This window comes from Schistocerca americana, chromosome 6 (genome assembly GCF_021461395.2).
Source record: "Schistocerca americana isolate TAMUIC-IGC-003095 chromosome 6, iqSchAmer2.1, whole genome shotgun sequence".
NCBI lineage: Eukaryota > Metazoa > Arthropoda > Insecta > Orthoptera > Acrididae > Schistocerca > Schistocerca americana.
Genome location: NC_060124.1, coordinates 240,407,544 through 240,431,407, shown reverse-complemented (window position 1 = coordinate 240,431,407; position 23,864 = coordinate 240,407,544). Strand labels below are relative to the sequence as shown.

Here is a 23,864-nt window from a genome sequence, read left to right as displayed (position 1 = left end):
TGAGATATGGGGACATGCGTTATCACGAAGCCACAGCACCGCTTGGCACGCCATTTCACAAAGTCGAATTTCGACAAACACACTTCTGCACACGCGTTCTTTATTCTCCGATGTATGTCTAACTGTATTCGTCCTTCGGCAGCCAAAAAGAGAATATCAGGTTGTTCTTGTTTGAAGGTATTTGGAAATAAAGTCGGCATAGTTCATGTTTTCGAACTTACCGTACGCACGCCGGAAATACACGAATGCCGTACTGATCATTTGACTACACGTCGGTGCTTATATAACCGCACCTCGGCTTCAACAACATCCTGAAACGGAAGCCTTTTGGCAACCCCTTATTGTTCTGCCGTTACAATCGCATTTACCTAAGAATCGTCTCTCGATATTGTCTGTACTGATGTGGAAAGGTACTGAGCAACAAACTGCAACTTAAAATCTGAAAGTGATGAGTGAGACCACAACTGAAGTATAATGTCAGCCCCTATCTTCGGACCTGTAATAAACAACTGAAATTAACATAACCTCGGACCAAGAGTTAATAACGAAACGGAGTATAGTGGTACCTGGAACTACCAATAAGCACACTAGACAAGAAATTCGAGACACTCAGGAGAAACCACGCAGCTTTTAGCTTTGATAGCGTGCACAGTTCTGAGACGAAGAGAGCTCATTACTGTCTGCAGGTGTACCGTGTCCACCTGAAGTCACCCATCAGTGATTATATTCCATAAAGCTACCATATTACGGGGATTCTGAATGCGACATTTCACCCGCTGTTCAAACCACGCACTTTATAGGCCAGGGATTTCTAACCTTAGCTTACCTGGGCCACAATGGAAGAAAGGGAGTACTTTGAGGCCGCTCAAAATATGATTAACTCCAACAATAACTGTTAGAGAGAGAGAAAAAGAAGGAAAAATGACAAAGGAAAACGAGATGGTCCAATGAAAGAATGTCTAATACTAATTTTATCATAACTTTACACAGTCGGAACTTCATCTAATTTTTTTTTTTGCGTATTTATGTTTTATCGACCGTGTGATAGATGCTCACTTGTTTTGCTGCATAGATAGTTGGTTTGGGCCACATGAGGCCCGAAGGCCGCGGGTTGGACACCCCTGTTCTAGGGTATTAAGACCGGATAATTTAGCGGGCCACTCAGTGTGCGATATAGTTCGTGAGTGTTCGCAAACCATGAAAGATTTTTGTGCAGCCCTGCGAACACCGCTGTTGTCGTTTTGTAAAATGTTGGCTCGGAAACTGGTTGAGATTCACCGTCAGTTACTGACAGTAGCAGTTCCTACCGGGTCTGAAACCGATCATCATTCACAAGGATTGACACTCGTTGACGGTCCTAGTCAGTTATGATCCTTTTATGGCCACCGTTCTTGTACCGGCTTCCACGGCTGTGACTGATACGCCATGCCTTCAAAAATGGTTCAAATGGCTCAGAGCACTATGGGACTTAACTTCTGAGGTCAACAGTCCCCTAGAACTTAGAACTACTTAAACGTAACTAACCTAAGGACATCACACACATCCATGCCCGAGGCGGGATTCGATCCTGCGACCGTAGCGGTCGCGCGGTTCCAGACACAAGACGCCAACGAATATCGCCTAAAAGCATGTTTTTTTCACAGTACATTCAATTTATGTTCACTTGTCTTCAGATGTTTGCATTTATTCATACGTAGTGAACGTTGTTTCTTTACTTACGACGTTTTACATTCGCTGTCCTAAAACGTTCCATTGCAAAATTCTGCTACGTGGCTAGTAAAGAAACAATCTTCGAGAAACGTAAATAAATGTAAACGTCTGAAGATGGAAACCAGGCATCTTTAATTACATAATGGAGAAATAAACACCTACAGGATAGAGTTGTTGGAACTAATTACTTAATCAGTAGATGTCGTGTGACTAGGGCCTTCCGCCGGGTAGACCGTTGGCCGGGTGCAGGTCTTTCGATTTGACGCCACTTCGGTGACTTGCGCGTCAGTGGGGATGAAATGATGATGATTAGGACAATACAACACCCAGGCCCTGAACGGAGAAAATCTCCGAGCCAGCCGGAAATCGAACCCGGGCCCTTAGGATTGACATTCTGTCGCGCTGACCACTCAGCTACCGGGGGCGGACACTAATTACTTATAAATTACATTTAACTTGAACAGTTACAGTGTTCTAACTTGTCCACAACGGGTAAGAATTATTCACTAACGTCAATGCGAGTAAGGACAGAAAAACAATACAGCATGAGGTAGGCAATTCCAGTCTACAGCCGGCCGCGGTGGTCTAGCGGTTCTAGGCGCGCAGTCCAGAACCGCGCGACTGCTCCGGTCGCAGGTTCGAATCCTGCCTCGGGCATGGATATGTGTGATGTCCTTAGGTTAGTTAGGTTTAAGTAGTTCTAAGTTCTAGGGGACTGATTACCACAGTAGTTAAGTCCCATAGTGCTCAGAGCCATTTGAACCATTGAACCATCCAGTCTACAAGGAATTAGAACATAACGATTTTGGGGTGGAGGCAGCTCATTTGAATGTTTGAAATTTAGTATGTTAATATCCGCAAACACTATTAGGAAGCATTTTTCAAATATTTGTCCTAAAATACTGATGATGAAACATCACATAGGCATGGTTTTTTTCCTGTAACACCAAATACTGTCAGGAACGTAGAAAATAGCACCCCAAGAGGCAGGGGGGGGGGGGCATCGGATGAAAACGGAATTCATTAGACGTAATGATACAGACGAGAGATTCTCCTGATCGCAGAATCAACACATTTAAGCCGATACAGTTTAGACAAATACAGTACAACAGTAGTAACGTGTTGGGCCACCTTTTGCTGCAATATATGCCACAGCGTGGTCCTATATCGAGTTCATTAGATGTCTGATGTTGTCCTGGGGAAGACTTGGCCACAAATCTTGAACAGCCACCTCCAAATCATGTACAGAGTGACAGCTGGTCTCACAGGTGCTGCATAGGGGACACGAGTAGGAAGCAGGCCGGGCATGGAAAAGTCGTAAATGACGCAGCAATTCTTGAGCATCTAGAGCTTTGTATTATATTACTGCGGAAGTTCCCGTGGTAGACAATGGAGGAAAGCTCCTCACGGGATGATTGACGAATATTATGATTATAACCCTGGCCCGTTAAGGTTCCACGAACCACAATGAGGCCGTCATCCCCCCCCCCCCCCCCCACTCCCCCCCTCGCCTGCAGCTAGACCATTAGGCCGGCAGTGCTGACGTCCACTAGTCCGCCCACATGCGGTTATTGTCTGTCCCCAAAACGCATCGGAACTCATCGTTAAACGTCATGTTTCGCCAGTCTATGGCACTGCAGGTCTGTTTGGATTGGCACCACTTTATACGGAATCGCCGATGTCTTGGTTTTAAGGGCAGTGGGCGACAAGAGCGCCTGGATTGCAAATTCACACCCGCAAAGTGTCTGGGAATGGGTTGTGGAACAGCTAGGGCCTGCACATATGCTTGTGACGTCGAGCGATTTACTGTAGGATCCCTGGTCGCCTGCTACACGAACCTTCAACCTCTCGGCTCGTTGTCTTCCTGGTCGCTCCGGACGTGGCACACGTGAGTGCCATTTCGTGTCCACTGTTGGCAAACAATCTGACGGAAAACCCCGAACAATCGGCATGGCGACTCACACGGCGTGTCGACCATATAGCGATTTTCATGATTAAGTCCCTCTCAAACTTGATTAACTGTGAGAAATGTCGTCTAACACGTCTCCCTGGCTTTATCTGCTTACTAAAGTCCTTCTGAAGTCGGGATGAGCTCGTCACGCATATGGCTCGTCGCCTATGCGCCGTTTAAATAGGAACCCATGTGTGATGACAGCGGAACTGCAGGGTCTGCAGGTGTGAACAGTGGCACAAAACTTGTACTATCGGGATGTCGGATCTCACTGTAGTTATCTGCGAGGTATCGCGTTTGTAATTCCTTCACGAAAGAAGACGAAGTAAATATTCCAGAATTCGAAACCGGAACAGCTGCTAGCATGAGCGACGTAACAGTAGATGCCTTAGGTGTTGCGAAACAACTCAAATCAATTAAGGCAACTCTTCCGGTCCACATGGTATACCGATCAGGTTCCTTTCATAGAATGCAAACGCAATGGCGCTTTTCTTAGCAATCATATGCAACCGCTCATTTGACGAAAGGTCTGTTCCTAAAGACTGGAAAGTAGCACAGGTCACAACAATATTCAAGAAAGGAAATGGGAGTAACCCACTGAATTACAGTCCCATATTACTGACCTCAATTTGCAGCAGGATTTTGGAGCATATACTGTACTCGAACATAATGAATCACCTTGGAGAAAATGACTTATTGATGCCTAACCAACACGGATTCAGAAAATATCGTCCTTATGCGACACAACTAGCTCTTTATTCCCGTGAAGTAATGATTGCTGTCGACAAGGGATCTCAGATCGATTCCATATTCCTAGATTTCCAGAAGGCTTTTGATACCGTTCCTCAAGGGCGACTATTAATCAAATTGCGTACATATGGAGTATCGTCTCAGTTGCGTGACTTGATTCGTGATTTCGTCTGAGAGGTCACAGTTCGTAGTGACATACGGTAAATTACCGAGCAGAACAGAAGTGATATCTGGCGTTCCGCAAGGTAGTGTCATAGGCCCTCTGATGTTCGTGGTTTTCATAAACGATCTAGGTGATACTCTGACCAGCCCCCTTAGATTGTTTGCAGATGATGCTGTAATTTACTGTCTAGTAAAATCATCAGACAATTAATTCCAGTTACATAATGATCTAGAGAGAACTTCTGTATGGTGCGAAAAGTGGCAATTGGCACTAAACAAAGAAAAGTGCGAGGTAATCCACATGGGTACTAAAAGAAAAACGATAAATTTTAGGTATACGATAAATCACACAAATGTAAGGGCTGTCAATTCGAATAAATACCTAGGTATTAAAATTAGGAGAAACGTAAATTGGAAAGGCCGCATAGATAATATTGTGGGGAAAGCGAAACAAAGACTGCGCTTTGTTGGCAGAACACTTACAAGACGCGACCAACCTACTAAAAAGACAGCCTACATTACACTTGTCCGTCCTCTGCTGGAAAATTGCTGCGCGGTGTGGGATCCTTACCAGGTAGGATTGACGGAGGACATCGAAAAAGTGCAAAGAAGGGCAGCTCGTTTCACGTTATTGCGCAATAGGGGTGAGAGTGTCACTGATTTGATACGCGAGTTGGGGTGGCAGTCACTGAAACAAAAGCAGTTTTCTGTGCAGCGAGATCTGTTTATGAAATTTCAATCACCAACTTTCTCTTCCGAATGCGAAAATATTTTGTTGACACCCACCTACGTACGGAGAAATGATCATCATAATAAAATAAGAGAAATCAGAGCTGGAACGGAAAGATTAAATGTTCCTTTTTCTCACGCGCCATTCGAGAGTGGAATGAGAGAGAAGTAGTAAGAAAATGGTTCGATGAACCCTCTATCAGGCACTTAACTGTCAATTGCAGAGTAACCATGTATATGTAAATGCAGATGTACCTTTGTTTCCTCTGGGTGAGAAACTTTCAGTATTCCTGAGTGTAAGTATGGTCTGATTGCTTCCTTGCACATCCGTTCCTTACATAAATGCTGGTGAGTCCGTGTTGATACTCCAACATACCAGGGAACTCAATTCACGGTGTACCGTCATGCGCACGTTCTTTGAGTTAACTCCTTCCTGCCTTGTCACGTGTACAGGTCGGAGCGTCTTACTGCGCTGTTACCACACGACTGGCCGGCACGTACGCAACACTTAACTGTCATTACCTACGTTAGCATCACAACGTCACACGACCGCATCGTACCAGTTTTACACAACCGACAACTCTCCAAAGCGTCTACCAGTGTGTTCTTTTGAGAGGAAGAGTCATATTTATATTGAGAGAAGCAGAACTCTCACTGAGAACCTGTAGACATCAAACATCAGTGCTGCTCCACGTCAAAGCAAATGGTGAACTGCATTTCTGATCTCAAATTCTGAGCAGGAAGCGTGTAAATTCGTTGCATAGTGTCTACAGATAAACGTAGTGGATGAGCTGGAAAGGTCCCTTCGTGGTGCGTTTTCTGTTCCCCATATTCATATCTACGTTTCAAACGTTTAAAAATGTCAGCGAATTTAGGAAGATAGCTACCACACTGTTCCCCCTCGGGAAATACTTATCGCGAGGCTCTTATTACGATCTTTTACAGTACCTGAATTCTCTAATGTGCTCACTTACCTCATTTCGCTGATTTAGGTATCGCAATTAAATGGTTCAAATGGCTCTGAGCACTATGGGACTTAACATCTATGGTCATCAGTCCCCTAGAACTTAGAACTACTTAAACCTAACTAACCTAAGAACAGCACACAACACCCAGTCATCACGAGGCAGAGAAAATCCCTGACCCCGCCGGGAATCGAACCTGGGAACCCAGGCGCAGGAAGCGAGAACGCTACCGCACGACCGCGAGCTGCGGACTGTCGCAATTATTGCCTACTATACAACTGTAATCAATCCAGATTATTCCGTTGATAATTCAACACAGACTCCATGAAACACGACCTTCTCCGGTGTGTGCTTGCTTGCATGAATATGTTGTGCGTGTGTTCCTTTTTCAGCGCCAACGGCCTTTCCGCAGTGGTAACACCGCTTCCCGTCAGATCACCGAAGTAAAGCGCTGTCGGGCTGGGCTAGCACTTGGACGGCTTGACCACTCACTCTGCCGAGCGCTGTTGGCAAGCGGGGTGCACTCAGCCCTTATGAGGCAACCTTATGAGCTACTTGATTGATAAGTAGCGACTCTGGCCTCGTAAACTGACATACGGCTGGGAGAGTGGTGTGCTGACACATGAGTTCCGTTTTTCCATGAAACTGTGCTCCGTGATTTCTATAAACTTCCCGTGCCCATTACACCTACTACTCTTCTCTGCGTACAAAGTGGCGTAATACACACGAACATGCCCGAACAAAGTTTGCTGAAAGGTCAAGCTGTTGAACACTAAGACACTTCACTTCGTTGATATTACTACAGGCCTTAACAGAAATGATTCAGATGGAGTATGCGTATTGACGACACGTATATTTCTGCCTGACACGTTTGACCTACGCTTGAGAAATGATACATTGCAGCTGAAAAGTCTCCAAAGCCGAAATCGGTTGTGGGTATGATAGTCCTCATTGGAGTCAAATGCCGAAAATTTTGTCGTTTAGGAACTTTTGGATGACTGTGGTGGCCAATAAAGAAAACATAACGTAGATTCTGTCTCAGTTCACGGAACTTCTATCTTCATGTTCTGTTTTCTGTAATTTTATAGCAAACTGACGACAAAAACTTCAATATTTATCATATCATCCATCCTAAGCCGCGCGTTATTTGCAGCTTTTTCATCACTTCCCTCGCTGTATGGAACTAAGCTTGTTCTGTTCCTTCTCTGTTCATATATCTGAATACATTGATACTTCGTTAGTCACGACTTCAAGACAGGCTCTCTGAAATACCACCATATACGAGTTGTGGCTATGAAATAACGGGATTGTTGCTGTAAAACATTTTATTTCAAAAACATACATATTTACTGATCGACACCCATAGTATGCTTCACTCCTCTATCACTATAACGCCTCATACCAATTTTCCTTTGATGGAAATAGCACTGGAAGTCTTCCTCTATGAGCCGCTTGATGGCGCATGCCGATTATCTTTTCACTGCTTCATCGGTCTGAAATCTTGTTCCTTTGAATGCAGATTTGACCTTGAGGAATAGATTAAAGTTACATGGTGCTACGTCACGCAAATAAGATAGGTAGTCTTCCACGGGATGCTGTACATTGCCAGAAACCTCTTAACAGACAATGCCACATGAGTGGGTGCGTTGCCTTGATGCACACACAACCCATCGCATATTCTTCCACAGTCTGGGTTGATTTTTTCTTATTTCCTCATGATAGTAATGTTTATCAATAGTTTGACCTTCAGAAACCCAGGGAAGATACACAGTTCCATCAATATCTAAAAAAAGAACAGTCGTTATCGCAGAAATATTGAATTGCTCATTCGACGTTTTTTTGCTCTCGATGCAGTCGAGCCCTTCCAATGTATGGATTGGCATTAATTCCTGGATCATAAATTGGAAACCAGATTAGCTGCATGCTATCACTATTTCCAAAAAAATCAAGGTTATTTTCAATAGTATTCACAGTGTCAGTACAAACATATTCTTGAGCTTGTTTTTGTTGAATCTTGCGGCACCGGTTCCACATACACTTTTCTATTGTTAAGTTGGTTATGCGCCTCATTCGACTCAGAAGACTTAACGCTTCACAGCTATTGGTCATTGATCTTAGGCGCATGCATACTGGCTGTGTGACAGCATCAGTTCAAGTTATTTTACAGCGACACCTTGCCTAGATGGTTGCTGTGTAGAAGTATTGTAATTATACGTAACAGACAGCAGAGTAAGTAAATGGAAATATACGTAACCGCGAGGAGAACGTTGCGCAACTACTTTCGAGGAAGTCGGAACCTTACACTGCGCAATCTTACAGAGTCTTTTCCCTTTGCTCGTTACGCGGCAGACAACTGCGAGCGTCAAATGAAGAAGGTGTGACAACCGTGCCTGGGACTGAAGGCCGCACAGTCATGTTTTATGCACGAGCACGGCGCAGCCAAAGAGGTTCCCACGAGTGCTGACTGCGTGCATTCCACTGGACCACAAGCTAGTTTAAGAGAAAGCAAAAATGTGGATCACATAACGCTGCACCTGTCGACGATACAGAAATATCAATAATTCATGGCAGAGACCCGTCCGCTTTGCACTACACAGTAATTTATAACACGGACATAAATGAAATGCCATATGAGTGACAGCGCATCCATAACAATTGTTATGTACTGACAGCTAGTTTGAGAGGATAAATCACTTAGCTACCAGTAACGTCATACTTAATGTATTAAATAGATTGATGTTTATTGACAGTTTTGGAATAATTTGAAGACAGATCCAAAATAAATTTCCTACTAAGCGAATTTCGTTTGCTGTACCAGAGAATACCTAGCACTGATGAGCGAATTGAAAAAGAATGGAGAAGTGACTCAGATTTAAATATTATTATAAATTCCCCTCTTCAGTTTTGAGTCCCGCCAAACAATGATTATTTAAAAAGCAGATTCTAAGAGCAGATTCGAAACTGAAATGTAAAATTACTGGTTACGTCTTTTATTTGGCGTTAACATTTCGAAATGCAGTTAATCAATGGCCTTTTGATTGTCTCCTTAGCTGGTGCTTGCCCTCGCCAGGACAGCTTCAACGTTGTACGGCCTTACGCCGACAATTCGTGCTTCAGATTCGCTGGAATATTTTCCGCTTTGGATACATCGTATTTATAGGAAAGGCAACGCAAGGCTTCTCAATAGAAAAAATTTAAAAAAGGAGTGAAATATGATTCCTCAAGCAGAAATATACGAACCAAGAAGACTTTCCAACCCGGAGCCACATAGCATTCTTACTAATTTCAAAAGTTTCATTCCTTAATCTACTCAGATACACATCACACCTTGGCTCAAACTTTCAGGCTACCTTCACATGTTAAACTCTACTGATTAGATGCTACGCAGTTGGCTTGACAAACACCGATGAGCGAAAGAGCGATGTGGAAAATTTTAAAAAGTATTCTTAAAGGTTTGTGTCTCACAAAACAACGTATGGCAACCATTCTAATTCTATTTCTTCGTGACATAAAAGATGTTCGTCTATGCAGCAGTAGATTTTAGTATGTTACTGCATATATCGGTAACAAAAACTGAATGACGTACAGCACATCACGTTCATGTTGGAAGAAGTAAACTCGAAAGGAAAAGAAGCAACGCCTGGCAACATACCTCAGCTACAGTCGTTTGCTTCTTGTACGGAGATAGTCACTATTTATGTGTGTAGCTGCTAATAAAGCATGTATATTTTCAACAACAAAATTCAAACAGTGATTTCTAAAATCAAACTGTGATTTGGTATAATGAGCTGTTAACTCATTAATTCAGTGATAGAGCCATTACGATAGTTTCAAAAACTAAACGCTTAAGACACGAATGCGTACACACCGAGCGCGCTAATGATCTATACTGCAGAAAATTGCTGGAGCATAGGAAATAAACGTCAAAGGAAGAATGAAGTATCTGATTTCAAGTTTTAGATAAATAAAAAGTACATTTTTTGAAGAGAGCGCACGTGTATCAAAACGATTCTCTTATAAATACATTACATGAATGTTGACAAAAGGAAACAATGTCATTATACGGGAAGTGCATTTTACAAGTAAGGAAATTAATGTAAATACAAAGAACAAAACATTCTTATATTTCTATTGCTTATCGGTGCCATTCAGCAAGGCTGAAGGACAAAAGAAAATGATAATATCCAATGGAATATGAAGACGAGTTGGTTAGTTAATAAGTCAGTTTCAAGTTCCATGGATCATTTGGACCATAAATCGTCATGGTAGGTTACGAGTTATTTCACAGTCAATAAAAAAATAATTTGTAAGTACAGTTACATGCTGATATTTTTTAAGTGTATAGGTGTGAGTTAGTAACTGCTCCTCAGCCCGCATCTCGTGGTCGTGCGGTAGCGTTCTCGCTTCCCACGCCCGGGTTCCCGGGTTCGATTCCCGGCGGGGTCAGGGATTTTCTCTGCCTCGTGATGGCTGGGTGTTGTGTGATGTCCTTAGGTTAGTTAGGTTTAAGTAGTTCTAAGTTCTAGGGGACTGATGACCATAGATGTTAAGTCCCATAGTGTTCAGAGCCATTTGAACCATTTTGAATTGCTCCCCACCACCTTCACACATTAAATAACTGAAACAGTTGTATGGAACAGAAAGTATTGGCAAGTAGAAACTTCTTCAGTTTGCTTACAAATTTTACTTTGCTGTCCGTCAGACATTTTACATCACTAGGCAAGTCACCAAAATTTTTGGTTGTAGTACTGTGCACCGCTCTTTGTTCTAAAGGAATGAGTGCAATTGTTTTACTTCTGATATTGTAATTATGTATATCATTGTTTCTTTTAAACTGCAGTTGATTATTTACAACATACTACACTAGGTAATAAATACATTATGAAGCAGTAGTCAAAACGCCTAACTTCTTACACAGTTTTCTACAAAATGACTGTGTGTGAACTCAACATGCTATACTTGCAGCACATTTTAGACCTGTCAAGACTTCCTTCTTAAAGATGAGTAACCGCAGAACATTACAATTGTCTTGTAAAAAAGAAATATTCTTTTCGATGATGGAAGGAAACATACATTCTAACCATGTTTATTCGCAATATGATCACGATTTCGTCAGAAGATGGGAAGAAAGAGTATGCCCTCACTTTCTGTTAACTAGCTAAGACAGGAAACCGTTTATAGTACCGGCACGCGAGGAAGATATTAAGCCGAGCCGATTGGCCACGTGGTTTAAGGTGCCATGTGATGGATTGCGCGGCCTTTCCCACCGGAGATTCGAGTCCTCCCTCGGGCATTAGTGCGTGTTGTTCTTAGCATAAGTTAGTTGAAGTAGTGTGTAACTCTAGGGTCCGATGACCGCAGCAGTTTCGTCCCATACGAATTTACACACAGTTGAAGAAATTAATATGAAAACATAAAAGATGGTACGAAAATCCAGATTCGCTTGCTTTTCATTTATAATTTTTTTCGGCACTACTTACATACAGGTTCGAAGTAACGGCTCTGTTGCGTTATGTTAACCCTCTGTTACGGTTTTAAAAATACTGTCCCTCTACTAACACCGATAGAATTCTTACCTTGTGGTCATTAAATAGTTTCGCCTACATTTTTACCGAGTATATGACAAATACAATTTCTTTTTCTACTTTTTGATACATTCAGCGATTGCTTTTCATCTCCCACACCCCTCAGCACCTCCTCGTCTGGCAGAGTGTCTGCATACTTTATTTTTTCTTAATCTCTGCTATGTGCAGATTCCAAATGCACACAGCATCTTCTTGACTGCCCTCCTCATTGTCCCAGCTTCGACAATGCACAGTGGGGAACTCAAGACAAAACTCTTTATTAGCTTTTTCGTAAGTAATATTTTCATTGTTTTGAGTCATCAGTCGCATGCTCCTGTACGGTTAAATGATGTTGGTATCCTCCTAGGTAAAATATTCGTAAGGTAAAACAATCCACCTTTCGGATCTCCGGGCGAGAGCTACTTAGGAGGATGTCGTTATCAGAAGAAACAGAACTAGAATATACGGTTCGGAGCGTGTGACATCAGATCTCTTGATCATGTAGGTAAGGTAGAGAATTTGAATAGAGAAATGGATATCCTAATGTCAGATATAGTGGGAATTAGTGACGTTCTGTGGCAGCATTAACAAAACTTTAGGTCACGTCAGTAGAGGGTTATAAATGCAAAATAAAATATGGGTAATTCAGGAGTAGGTCTAACAATGAAAGAGAAAGTAGCAACGATGGTACGCTACTGTGAACAGCACAGTCAACCCATAAACGTTCTCAAGACAGTCGTGAATCCAACATCCACCACACTACTAGAAGTCTGCATGCCAACTCTATAAGCAGAAAATGAACAGAGTTAAAGAGTTTATGATGAAGTTAAGAACATTTTAATTGTGATGGTTTACTGGAATTCGGTAGCAGGATAAGGAGTAGAAGGAAAAATGGTAGGAGATCACGAACTGCGGTAACGTAATGAAAGATGAAGGCGTCCAGCAGAATTTCAAACAGAATTTAATCATCGCTGTTAAAGAAACTGCAGAAGTGTGAGACATTAAGTAGATGGGAACTGGATAAGTTGAACGAAGCAAAGCACGTTGAGAGTTTCAAAAGAAGTGTTATTAACGAGAGACGAAGGTAAGGAGCACAACTCTAGGCAAATTAACCTTGAGAGATGAAATAGTGAAGAGACTGGAGAACCCAATAGGCAGAAAGACAAGAAGGCCCAACAGAATTACTGGAATAACACAATAGATACTAGGTCCAAATGAGGAATGGGTAAACACAAAAATGCAGCAAATGAAGCTGGCAAAAGGAACTACAGGCGTGTAAAAACTGAAACTGGCAGGAAGTGGAAAACTGGAAAACAGAGCATGCAAGTACGTAGAAGCATGCAGAACGAGGGCAAAAATGGATGAGGTCTACAGAAAAATTAAGGGATCTTTGGGGATAAATACAAGAGGCTGTACGGATCTCAAGAATTCAAAGGGCAAGCGGCTGCTAAGAAAGGAAGGAAAAGTTGAAGGGTGGAAGGAATTTAATGAAACCGGCATACAAGGGAAATGAAGATGAGGGAAATATTGTAGAAAGGAAAGAGGAAGTAGACGAAGATGAGTTTTGTACAGAGCACTGAAATACTAAGACGAAACTACGTGCGTGAAACACACGATATTCCTGCGGCATTATTGAGACCCTTGGGAGAGCCAGCCATGACAAAACTATTCCACCTATTGCGCAGGATATAGAAGACAGAAGAAATGGCGTCAGACTAATGCAGAAAGTAATAATGTCAGTTACAAAATAGCTGGCACTAATAAATGTGAATATTACCAAATTATCATTTAATAGGTCATGATTGCAAAATATTGACAAGTTTTTACGGAAGAATGGAAATACTGATAGTAAGATATTAGTCTGGGTTCCAGAGAAGCGTGGGAATTCGTGAGAAAAAGTTGACCCTACAGCTCATCTTAGGAGGTAGTATTCGTCTATAGCATTTGTAGGTTTAGAGAATGCTTCTTACTAGGTTAACTGGATTACACTCTTTGAAATTTAGAGGGTAGCAGAGATAAAAAAAACGGGAAACAGAAGGTTATATACAACTTGTACATAAACCAGACAGTGGTTATGAAAGGCATAAAGGAAAGCTCTAGTTGCGAGAGGACTGAGCCTGTCGTACCCCAACCCCTGTATACTGAAAAAGGAGTAAAGTAAACCAAGGAGAAATTAGGATATGGAATTAAAATTCAGGGAGAAGAGCTAAAACTTTTGAAGTTTACCAGTGACATTGTAATCAAACCAGAGCTATCAAAGTCTTGGATGAAAAACCTGAGTGGTGTGGATAATGTTTTGGAAAGATGTTATCAGCTGAATTATAGCAAAAGTAAAACAAGGTGATGAAGTGAAGTCGAATTACATCAGGTGATCGTAAGAAATAAGATTAGGAAATGAGACACTAAATGTAGTAGATGAATTTTACTGTTTGGGCAGCAGAATAATTGATGATGGCCAAGGTCGAGAGGGTAGAAAATGTAGACGGGCTAGAGCACGATAACAGTTTAGAAAAATAGGAGTTCCTTAACTTCTAACACAAACTGAACAGTTAGGAACTTGTTCCAGAAGGTATTTTTCTCGACTGGAGCGTTGTACGAAAGTGAACTTATAGGATTAGCTATTCAGACAATAGGGGAATGCATACTTTTGAAATGTTTAGCTATAGATGAACGCTGAGGAGGTAATAGGATATTTCTGTGTACGAAGGAATCGTCATTTTGCTTATGGAAAGAGTCCGGGAAGAATGCCGTGAGTAAAAATTGGAGACTAAGGGATGAATACTGTAAACAAGTTCAATTGACATAGGTTGCACTTTTTGTTTTGAGTCAACAGTGTTCTGATTGCTTTGATGCTGCTCGCCACGAGATCCTCTCCTGCACTAACCTCTTCATCTCAGAGTAGCACTTTCAGCCTACCTCCTTAGTTATTTGTTGGATGTATCCCAATGTCTGTCTTCCTCTACAGTTTTCAAATTTTATAGCCCCCTCTAGTGCCTTGGAGATTTTTCCCTGACGTCTAAACGCAAGTCCCATCATCCTACTCCTTCTTCTTGTCAGTCTTCCATATGTTCCTATCCTCGCTGATTCTTCGGAGAACATCCTGATTCCTTACCTAATTTTCAACATCTTCTATAGTACCACTTCTCAAATGCTTCGACTACTCTGTTCCGATTTTCTCACTGCCCATGATTCACTATCACACAATGCTCCGCTGTAAACGTAAATTCTGAGATTCGTTCCTCTATTTGAGGCCTATGTTTGTTATTAGCAGACTTTTCTTGGCCTGGGATGCCCTGTTTGCTTGTGATAATCTCCTCTTTATGTCCTCCTTACTTGGTCCGTCACGGGTAATTTTGCTCTCAAGGTATCAGAATTCCTTAACTTCGTCTGCTTCGTGACCACCAATTTTGATTCTGAGTATCTCGCTACTCTTATTTCTATTAATTTTCATTATTACGGTCTCTTTCCCATTCACTCTCAATCCATATTCCGTATTCATTAGATTGTTCATCTCATTGTAGTATTTAAATGGAGCGAACTCAACTAATTGTTACATGTGTTACAATCTATGTCTTCCTCCACAACTTTTGCCTTCTGTGGTTCCCTCTTGCACCATAAAAGTCGTTTCCTGTTGTGTTAACACGTGTCCCATCATCCTTCTCTGTTCTCCTATTGCCCACACTTCCTTTTCCTGAATGAATTTTTGAACAAAACCTCTCAGTTCTACAATACAAAAAAAGCGAAAACACCAATTTTGCCATTGGCATGATCAGTTTACTGTTGTTGCTACACCTCTAACTATTTTTTTACTCTACTCCTGACATGCTTAAAGCATTGCAAACATTGTAGTTTCTCTCGATTGGGCATTATTTTTATTCATTCATTTCCTCCTGTTATTATTTTCGTTGTCTTTGCCGTATTGTCCTTCCACAATAGTTTGCTGTAGCTTGAATCTTCTCTACCATTGCTTGGAACCCTTTTCCTTCCTTGCCTAGTAACGAGCGAGGAAGTGCAGTGGTTAGCACATTGGACTCACATTTGGGAGGACGACGGTTCAGTCCCGCGTCCGGCCATTCTGATTTAGGCTTTCCGTGATTTCTCTAAATCGCTCCAGGCAAAAGCTGGGATGGTTCCTTTGAAAGGGCACGGCCGACTTCCTTTCCCATTCTTCCCTAATCCGATGAGACCGATGACCTTGCAGTTTGGTCTCTTCGTCCAAACACCCCACCCCCTTGCTTAGTGTTGTGACGAGACGAAAATACTTTCACCTGGCCATAACTTCCGTGTATGCCCTGGGAGAAGATTCATCAAACTAGAACACCTGAAATATTAGTTTATTACATTATTAAATAAAAAATTTGCTTAACTTCCACATACCTCTTTGTCGCAGGTCTACTGGACAATTTACAACTATTATGGAATAGTAAAGCATCGCTTAATACACTGATTAACGAACTTTACTCGTGAGTTACACTGTTCAACATTTTCTAAAGAGCCACTTCATCAGGAACTTTGATAACCTGGTGGTCCTACACTGTGATATTGACTGCTTCGGACGAGGTACTGCATGCGTGACACAATATTGACCTGAACGCTGATATGCTGAGTGGGAGAGTGTGTCTTCTGGAGTGCCTCTCACTGGTTCTTGCGGACTGCAGCGAAGCCTCGGTAATCTCTGTGGTATTTATTCGCGTTGCTGATTTTGGTGTGGCACCGCGATTTATGGACGATAGCATACCTACAAAAACCGCATCCTCTGCAAAACTCCAACACCCTATTTGTCGAACTGTGAGGTTATGCCACATGGTCCTTTCGTTAGCAACGCTGAAGCACAGATTCTAAATATAATGATAAGGGTGATGATGACGATGTTTGGTTTTTGGGGTGCTCAAATGCGCGGTCATCAGCTGTCGTACAGAGTCCCAATTTTTCACAGTCCAATTTTTACACAATCCAGTCGAGCTACCGTCACGAATGATAATGATGATGATGATCATGATGACGATCATGATGATGGGGAAAACACAAAGCCCACTTTATGGGCAGAGAAAATTCCCAACCCGGTCGAGAATCGAAGTTGGGCCCCGTGATCCAGAGGCAGCAACGCTATGCACTTATTTTTTTTTAATAACTGCCAAGGCCACCAGTGCCCAAGCCCACACATCACACAACCTAAATTATCCCAAGGACAAACACACACACCCATTCTCGAGGGAGGACTCGAACCGCCGCCGGGACCAACCTCACAGTCCATGACTGCAGCGCCTTTTTTTGTTTCTTTTTTCTTTGACACAGGAAACACACTAAAATGGCAGTGTATTCCTTCAAAAAACAAAATATTCTCGTTTTTCCCAAAACACTTATTGAAGGCAACCAATTAAAATAAAACAAAAGAAGTCATTTCGACAAAAACAAAAGAGTGAAATCAAAAAAACGTATAGGAAGGATTGGGGTCAATTTCAACGTTCCCACACATTCTTTCTTCCGCCACTTCTACATGGTGGAACATATAAATCCATAGAAGTGCCCACAAAAATAAAAAAAAATAAAAAGGGGGCATTGCAAGTCATCGAACGCCTTGGCGACGAAAAGCAAGATACAACATACTAGAAAAGAAATTCACGATAACGGGGCATCCGGAGCCACGTCCAATGTGCGGTGGCCATATAGTGGAAACAGGCACACGGATCTGCGTCACATCCACTCACCATCACGTATTGGACATAATGGCCAACAAGCCACATGACGGTATTGTTCTTCGACCGAGGAAAGAAGGCTGAATCGGGACGTACGAGAATCTCTTCCGAGATAGCCGCCTCTGACGTCCTGAGGAGAAAAGCCAGTTGTCGGCGAAACCATCTCCAATGGTCATGACCGCAGGAAATCAACCGATGAGGTAATGTATCAGTTTCATGGCAACTATTGCAGCGATCCATTACACTGAGGCCAATACGAAAAAGTCGCACGTTGGTAGGTACACCACTAGACCACGAGCTGCGGACAGAGAAGAGTGCGCCAGATAATAACCACACTTCAAATCTGTTCCTTATGCTATCCACTCTGTTTTATCGGAGCCTTTTGATTGAGCTGTAGTTAGTTAGGCACGTGTCTGTCAAACCAGCTCTTTACCTTGAAATGTGTTCTCAACAAGCTTCTCCCAGTTTACATTGTCAAAAGCGATCAGAGCAACAAAAGTTTCGACGTTAACGGTTGTAAAGCCTCTGGCTCAGAGGGCACGTTGACAGACGGCACTCCTTCCCCTGTGCAGAGCACCACCAGCAGACACCGAGTGAGTTCGCTGCATGCGGCGGCGCGGCGCGGCGACTGCGAGGCGCTGCGTCACCTGCTGCAGGAGGGCGCCTCGACGCACCAGAGGGACTCACTGGGCCGGACCGCCCTCCACTTCGCTGCGGCTGAGGTGAGGACAACACCTGCACTCTCTCTACCGCTCCCGTGCAATCTGCCTTTTCGATTTATATATATATATCTATCTATGTAACTTCATTATATGCTATGTCATGAATAGGCTAGATCGCTACTCACCGTAAAGATGGACGTTGAGTATCAGATAGGCACTTCGAAAAGGCTGTTACAAGATCGGAGAAAGCAGTCATGTGTGTGAGGTGTGCTTGCTTGCGTGAATATGTGTATGTCTTTCTTTCCAAAGAAAACGACCTTGCCGCAGTGGTAACACCGGTTCCCGTCAGACCACCGAAGGTAAGCCCTGTCGGGCTGGGCTAGAACTGAGATGGGTGATCATCCGGTCTGCCGAGCACTGTTGGCACGTGGGGTGCACTCAGCCCTTGTGAGGCAGCCTGAGGAGCTACTTGATTGAGAACTAGCGGCTCCGGTCTCGGAAAATGACATACGGCCGGGAGAGAGGTGTGCTCACCAGATGCCCCTCCATATCCGCATCCGGTGACGCCTGTGGCCTGAGGAAGGTACGGCGGCCGGTCGGTACCGCTGGATCCGTCAAGGCATGTGGACGAGGTTTCATATTTACGTTTAAATTCCTTTCCAAAGAAGGCTTTGGTCGAAAGCTCATATGTCAAAGTCTTTTCGTCGTTTCTGTCTCCAGCTCAACGTGCCATCTTTGTGGTGAATAGAATTCCATCCTTTTTCATAATATTGGTGATACGACAACGTTAACTTCCCTTTATTTAACCTATACATCTGCAGTACACAGAAAAGATCCATATGCTCTCAAAGACGTCCGTTTTGAAGTTGCCAGCTATGTAGCTAACAGCACATAAGAGTTTCTTTTGTGGGTATTCCTTCCTACTTGTTGGAGAATGGATCTGCACGAACTTGACACCTGAATGTGGTTTTTGTCTTTATTCTCCCATAACCGTTACACACAGTGACACTGTAATTGGTCCCAGCCATGTTCCAAATGGTTGAAATGAATGTCTGAGTTTTAGTTCACATACACAGTGTCTTTACTAATACGAGTATAAAAGCAAATATTTCTATTGCTGTCTGACGACAGTGTACTGAATAACATTACATCAGTCTTTCTTTCATTTGGGGCGTAATAATTGTAGCTATTAGGAGGACTTGCAAGTAGGTGTGACAAGAGAAAGCCTTTATTTCTTATTTTTCGCTGGCCAGCAGGACAGGTGTTTAACAATGGACACGTGGAGGCAAAACTGTGAGCCTATAATGATAATCGTAGTCCACATAGTGGTGCAGTTACGACCGTGCAGAAAACCCCAGGTAGTAAATTATGTGACGTGTTTGCGGGAAGACTATCGACAACAAACACACTGAAGTGGATACATTTTAAAATACCAATGATCACAATATCAGCATTTATAAGCCAAGCACCCTTCATATTTTACATGTTATGAACCACAATGGAATGACTGGGCAAAAGTATTTCATGGTAAAACAGAAATAGTCGGATTTCACTTTGATGCCCGAACATCAGGAAAGTGGTAGTGTCCAAAAGTAATTCCAAACACCGTAATTCATTTTTCCATTGACAACAAGAACGAAAAGAAACGTTCATCAGCAGAGCGTCACACGGTCTCTGCCGAAATTCACTGTTATTGCAAAATACTCACTCCCATGCACGGTCGTCATTTTGCTACATCGACGACTGTGAGTAATCACTTCGTACATCTTCCACTTACTAAAAATGCGATCATTCCAAACCACTTCGCGTTTTTTCACTTTTTATAAGTGAATATAGGCAGCAGAACAACCAGAAAAACGGAGTTATGTTGCTTCTCTCAGTGATTGTCCTACCACTGATCTCTGCAACTGAGCTGTAATTTATTTCCTAAAATATGTGATGGCAGTGCTAGTAGTCTGTTTCATACTCTGATGCTCTAGTTTAGAATTGCACCTGTTCCGGGAATGGTTTCGTTTATTGCTACAATGTGTTTGTACAAAGGGACCCCAGTACACAGTAGGAAAACATCTCGCTGGACAATGATGCCACAGTAGCCTTCACGAATGCGTATGTAATATGGCCACCCGGAGCGGCCGCGCGGTTTGAGGCGCTATGTCACGGACTACGCAGCCGCTCCCGCCGGAGGTTCGAGTCCTCCCTCGGGCATGGGTGTGTGTGTTGTTCTTAGCATAATTTAATTTAAGTAGTGTGTAAGTTTACGGACCGATGACCTCTGCAGTTTGGTCCCTTAGGAATTCACACCCATTGGACGTTTATATACAATGTGAACCTCCATGTGGCAGGTCAACATGGTAAAGAACATAGGAGAGCAGACGCAGAAATGTGACCGAAGGCATGTATCAATAACTGCTAGATTCTGCGAGAGGAATTGTAAGCTTTTCATTATTGTGAAGTGCTCTTACAGAAAACGATGTTACCAAATGTGCACTATTAGTGTAGGGAAATAGAAACAGATGTTGCTAGAAAATAAATCGGTGGGACGACGAAGGACCTGAGTTGGCCAAAGAAACGTAAGGTCCCACAGAACTCGATTTTGTTTTTTTTACTTTTCGGGTGGAGAGACGAGAAAAGTAGGTATTCTGCTGTTGCGCACCTCTTTGCAGCACCTAACTTGAGGCACTTCTGCTGGAAGGTCGCCCGAGACTTTGGCACTGAGTGTAAGCAATGGCAGTCGACCATGATCATTGCGGGAAAAAACCTGATTCAGTGTGATACGGCCACAGTCGCACAGTCCGGCCACAGTTTCAGCCCAGAAATGCGGTCTTACAAGCCATTGGACTTCAGATAAAGCCTCGTAACGATACACACAAAAACATTCCTGTAAAATACTACCTGCTACGCTTCGCAATGTTTAGGTGCCTAAGTGAAGTTTCCACTTGACTAACAACGGATGCCGCACTTCCAATCCAGCGAAACATCTCTTAGTGGACGTTCGACCGTGCGGATTTCTAACTTTGAACTGACTTATCCGCTGACACATTCTGATATAAAATTATAATATGCCGCTGAATTGTCCCCGGACTCAAATTTTCCTGAAGCTGTGAGTGCATGAACAGAGGAATAAAGTAACTTAAAAAGCGTTGAAGGATCTTTATGTTTCCAGCACAGTAAGATACCAGGTCAACCACATTGACAGCTCACGTTTGTTGTCTTCTCTGCTGTCGGCAGAAGATGAATTGGTGGTTTCCAAGCAGATTGATACAACAACATATTTCATTGCTAGAGAATAATACGAGCTTTAAGAGTTGTTTCACAATCAATGGCTTTGCAGAAAATTTCCTCCCATTTGACTAAACAGCTATTAGTTTTAACACAACTGATATCGTATAATGTAAGCACAACTAAACAAAAACCGTCCCGTAACAACACCTGCACTTACTTTGTTTACTGAAAGTAGAGCTGTTCGCAAGACTTACTGTTATTCGCTGGATTACAAAGACTTTTGGTCTTAGTTCGGGCTGTGAAATGGTTCGCAGACTGTTCTGTTGTTGCGGTTTCTCACGGCAAACTGGCACATACTTTACTTGGTGTTGGTCGCAGACTGGTGCACCCAACTCACCCCTACTCTGCATTTGTTACTGACTCTTCTGACCGCAGTCTCCCAGTCCTCAATGGATTTAGCCCCAACTGCTACTGAAGTTGTCAGGTTGGCAGTTGTGTCTGCACGGCAGCCTAAAATCTGATAATCTCTTCAGTGGCGACGCTGCCAGGTTCTCGTTAGACGAATGATAATATTACGAGAACAGCTGACGTATCACGCCATATTACGCTTAATCTTAGTAGGCTGAATTTTGTAAAACAGTTTTAGAGTTAGTTCTTCGTCTCTGTTTCGTTTCCCAAAATGTTCTACGATTACTGAGCTTGTGCACAGGGAAAGGTAAATATTTTCTTGCACTGAGCGCCACATACGTACAGATACGCTTTATCTGAGACCAGGACGTGTTACTGGATCAGGCAACGTGATATCTGTTTCAGAAGATTTTTGATAAGACATAACAGAGACGTAGTTACTCGTTACGAAACACATTAAGGATTCTTAGAAACTTCCTCAACATGTGTGCGATATCAGCACATGAACATTTGATAGACGATACCGTACCACTTTACTTTTCAGTGGAATAGCACAGATCACATTCCTTATAGGAGGGCAGCAGAGCATCAGTAGAAAATCAGTCAAATGTGAAATAGACGTTTACTCGTAAGAGGCGTGATAGACTGACAGGAGCTCTTTTTAATGTATTTCAGGAACAATACGTTCCCGACATAAACCTTAATTCGTACCATGTGTATGCGCATTCGTTAGTGTGTTTAACAGAGAAAATTGACTACTTACTAGACACATTTAGCTACATACTGTACCTCAGGTTTACTTTGTGTGTGTGTGTGTGTGTGTGTGTGTGTGTGTGTGTGTGTTGCGGCGGGGGCGGGGGGGGGGGGGGGGAAGGGGGAGTGTCTGTATGTGTGTTTTTGGCTGTAGTTTTGATTTATTGCTAACATTATAGAGTCATACAACAGTTTAACTGTCCATGTTTGGAATTTATAAACCATATCAGGTAAGACTGACAACATATTCAGTCGTATCAAGTTATTATTACAAGGAATAGCTATTTCTCGGCATACATTACCTGGCCATATCTACCTACATACATAAATGAGATATATAATTAAATCTACAGAAGAGGGGCAACATCTTGACATAGTTTAAGGAGGTCACCCAGTTTTAGGAAACGAATGTAAAGAAGAGGCTTAGCCGGTAATAAGTTAATAGAACTCTTTCAGTATATTTTCTAAAGTACTCTCATAACGAGATCTTTGAGAGAGTACACGCTGAGCAATGCAGTGAGACATTGGAGAAATATCACTTGGAGCGCAACTGATACTTGAGTCTTGTAATACCATGATTAACTAAACATTTAATTGACAGTAACAACCAAAGGCATATGATGTGATTACACAGTTTCTCCTAGTGTGTTTATTTATCGAACAGTTGACGGGTGTGCTGCCGGTTCATAGCGTCCAACGCGCATAATGTTTCGCCCATCAGAAGTGTCTCCATCGTCAAGTGCGCTGACGAACTGAGACGAACTGAGCTCCTGAGGGCGCGTGGCCGACTAATATCCACTGGCCCCGCTAGTCACTCCCTCCTTGACCCACGCCGGCGGCCGCAAATCGGCTGCTACGGAGACGCAAGCGTCGCGTCTGTGATAGCGTTGATGTGGGTGCTCTGTTCGCACTGGGCGCTAGATCGTTTTGTTTGCTGAGAGTCTTCTTAATTAAACTCAGTGCTGGCTCCCAAGGCTTGTTAAGATTATAGACGCAATCTCGGTTGATGAGATCATCCCTGGTGCGGACTTCTATGGCCTCTCTAACGACACTGTCCCAGTATTTAGAAGTTGTGCGAAAATCCTAGTATGTTCGTAACCATCGCGTCATTCTCGGACAAACAGTGCTCACCGACCGCTGACTTGTTGGGATACATCTGTCGAGTGTGCCTCTGGTGTTCTCGGCAATGACCTTCGGCGGTGCGAACTGTCTGTTCAACGTATGTCTTTCCACACTGACATGGAATGTGCTATGCGCCGGCCTTCCGCAAACCAAGACCATCTTTGGCGCTT

At 42.9% G+C, this 23,864-nt stretch overlaps 1 protein-coding gene across 1 annotated transcript in view; it reads left to right on the top strand.

The window, feature by feature from the left end:
• Positions 1 to 23,864, top strand: part of LOC124620070 (ankyrin repeat domain-containing protein 65-like) — a 71,262-nt gene that overhangs the window by 6,963 nt on the left and 40,435 nt on the right. Inside the window, exon 2 of the mRNA XM_047146737.1 lies at positions 18,100 to 18,249. Coding sequence (XP_047002693.1) covers positions 18,100 to 18,249 — 150 coding nt within the window. The remainder of the gene's footprint in view (positions 1 to 18,099; positions 18,250 to 23,864) is intronic.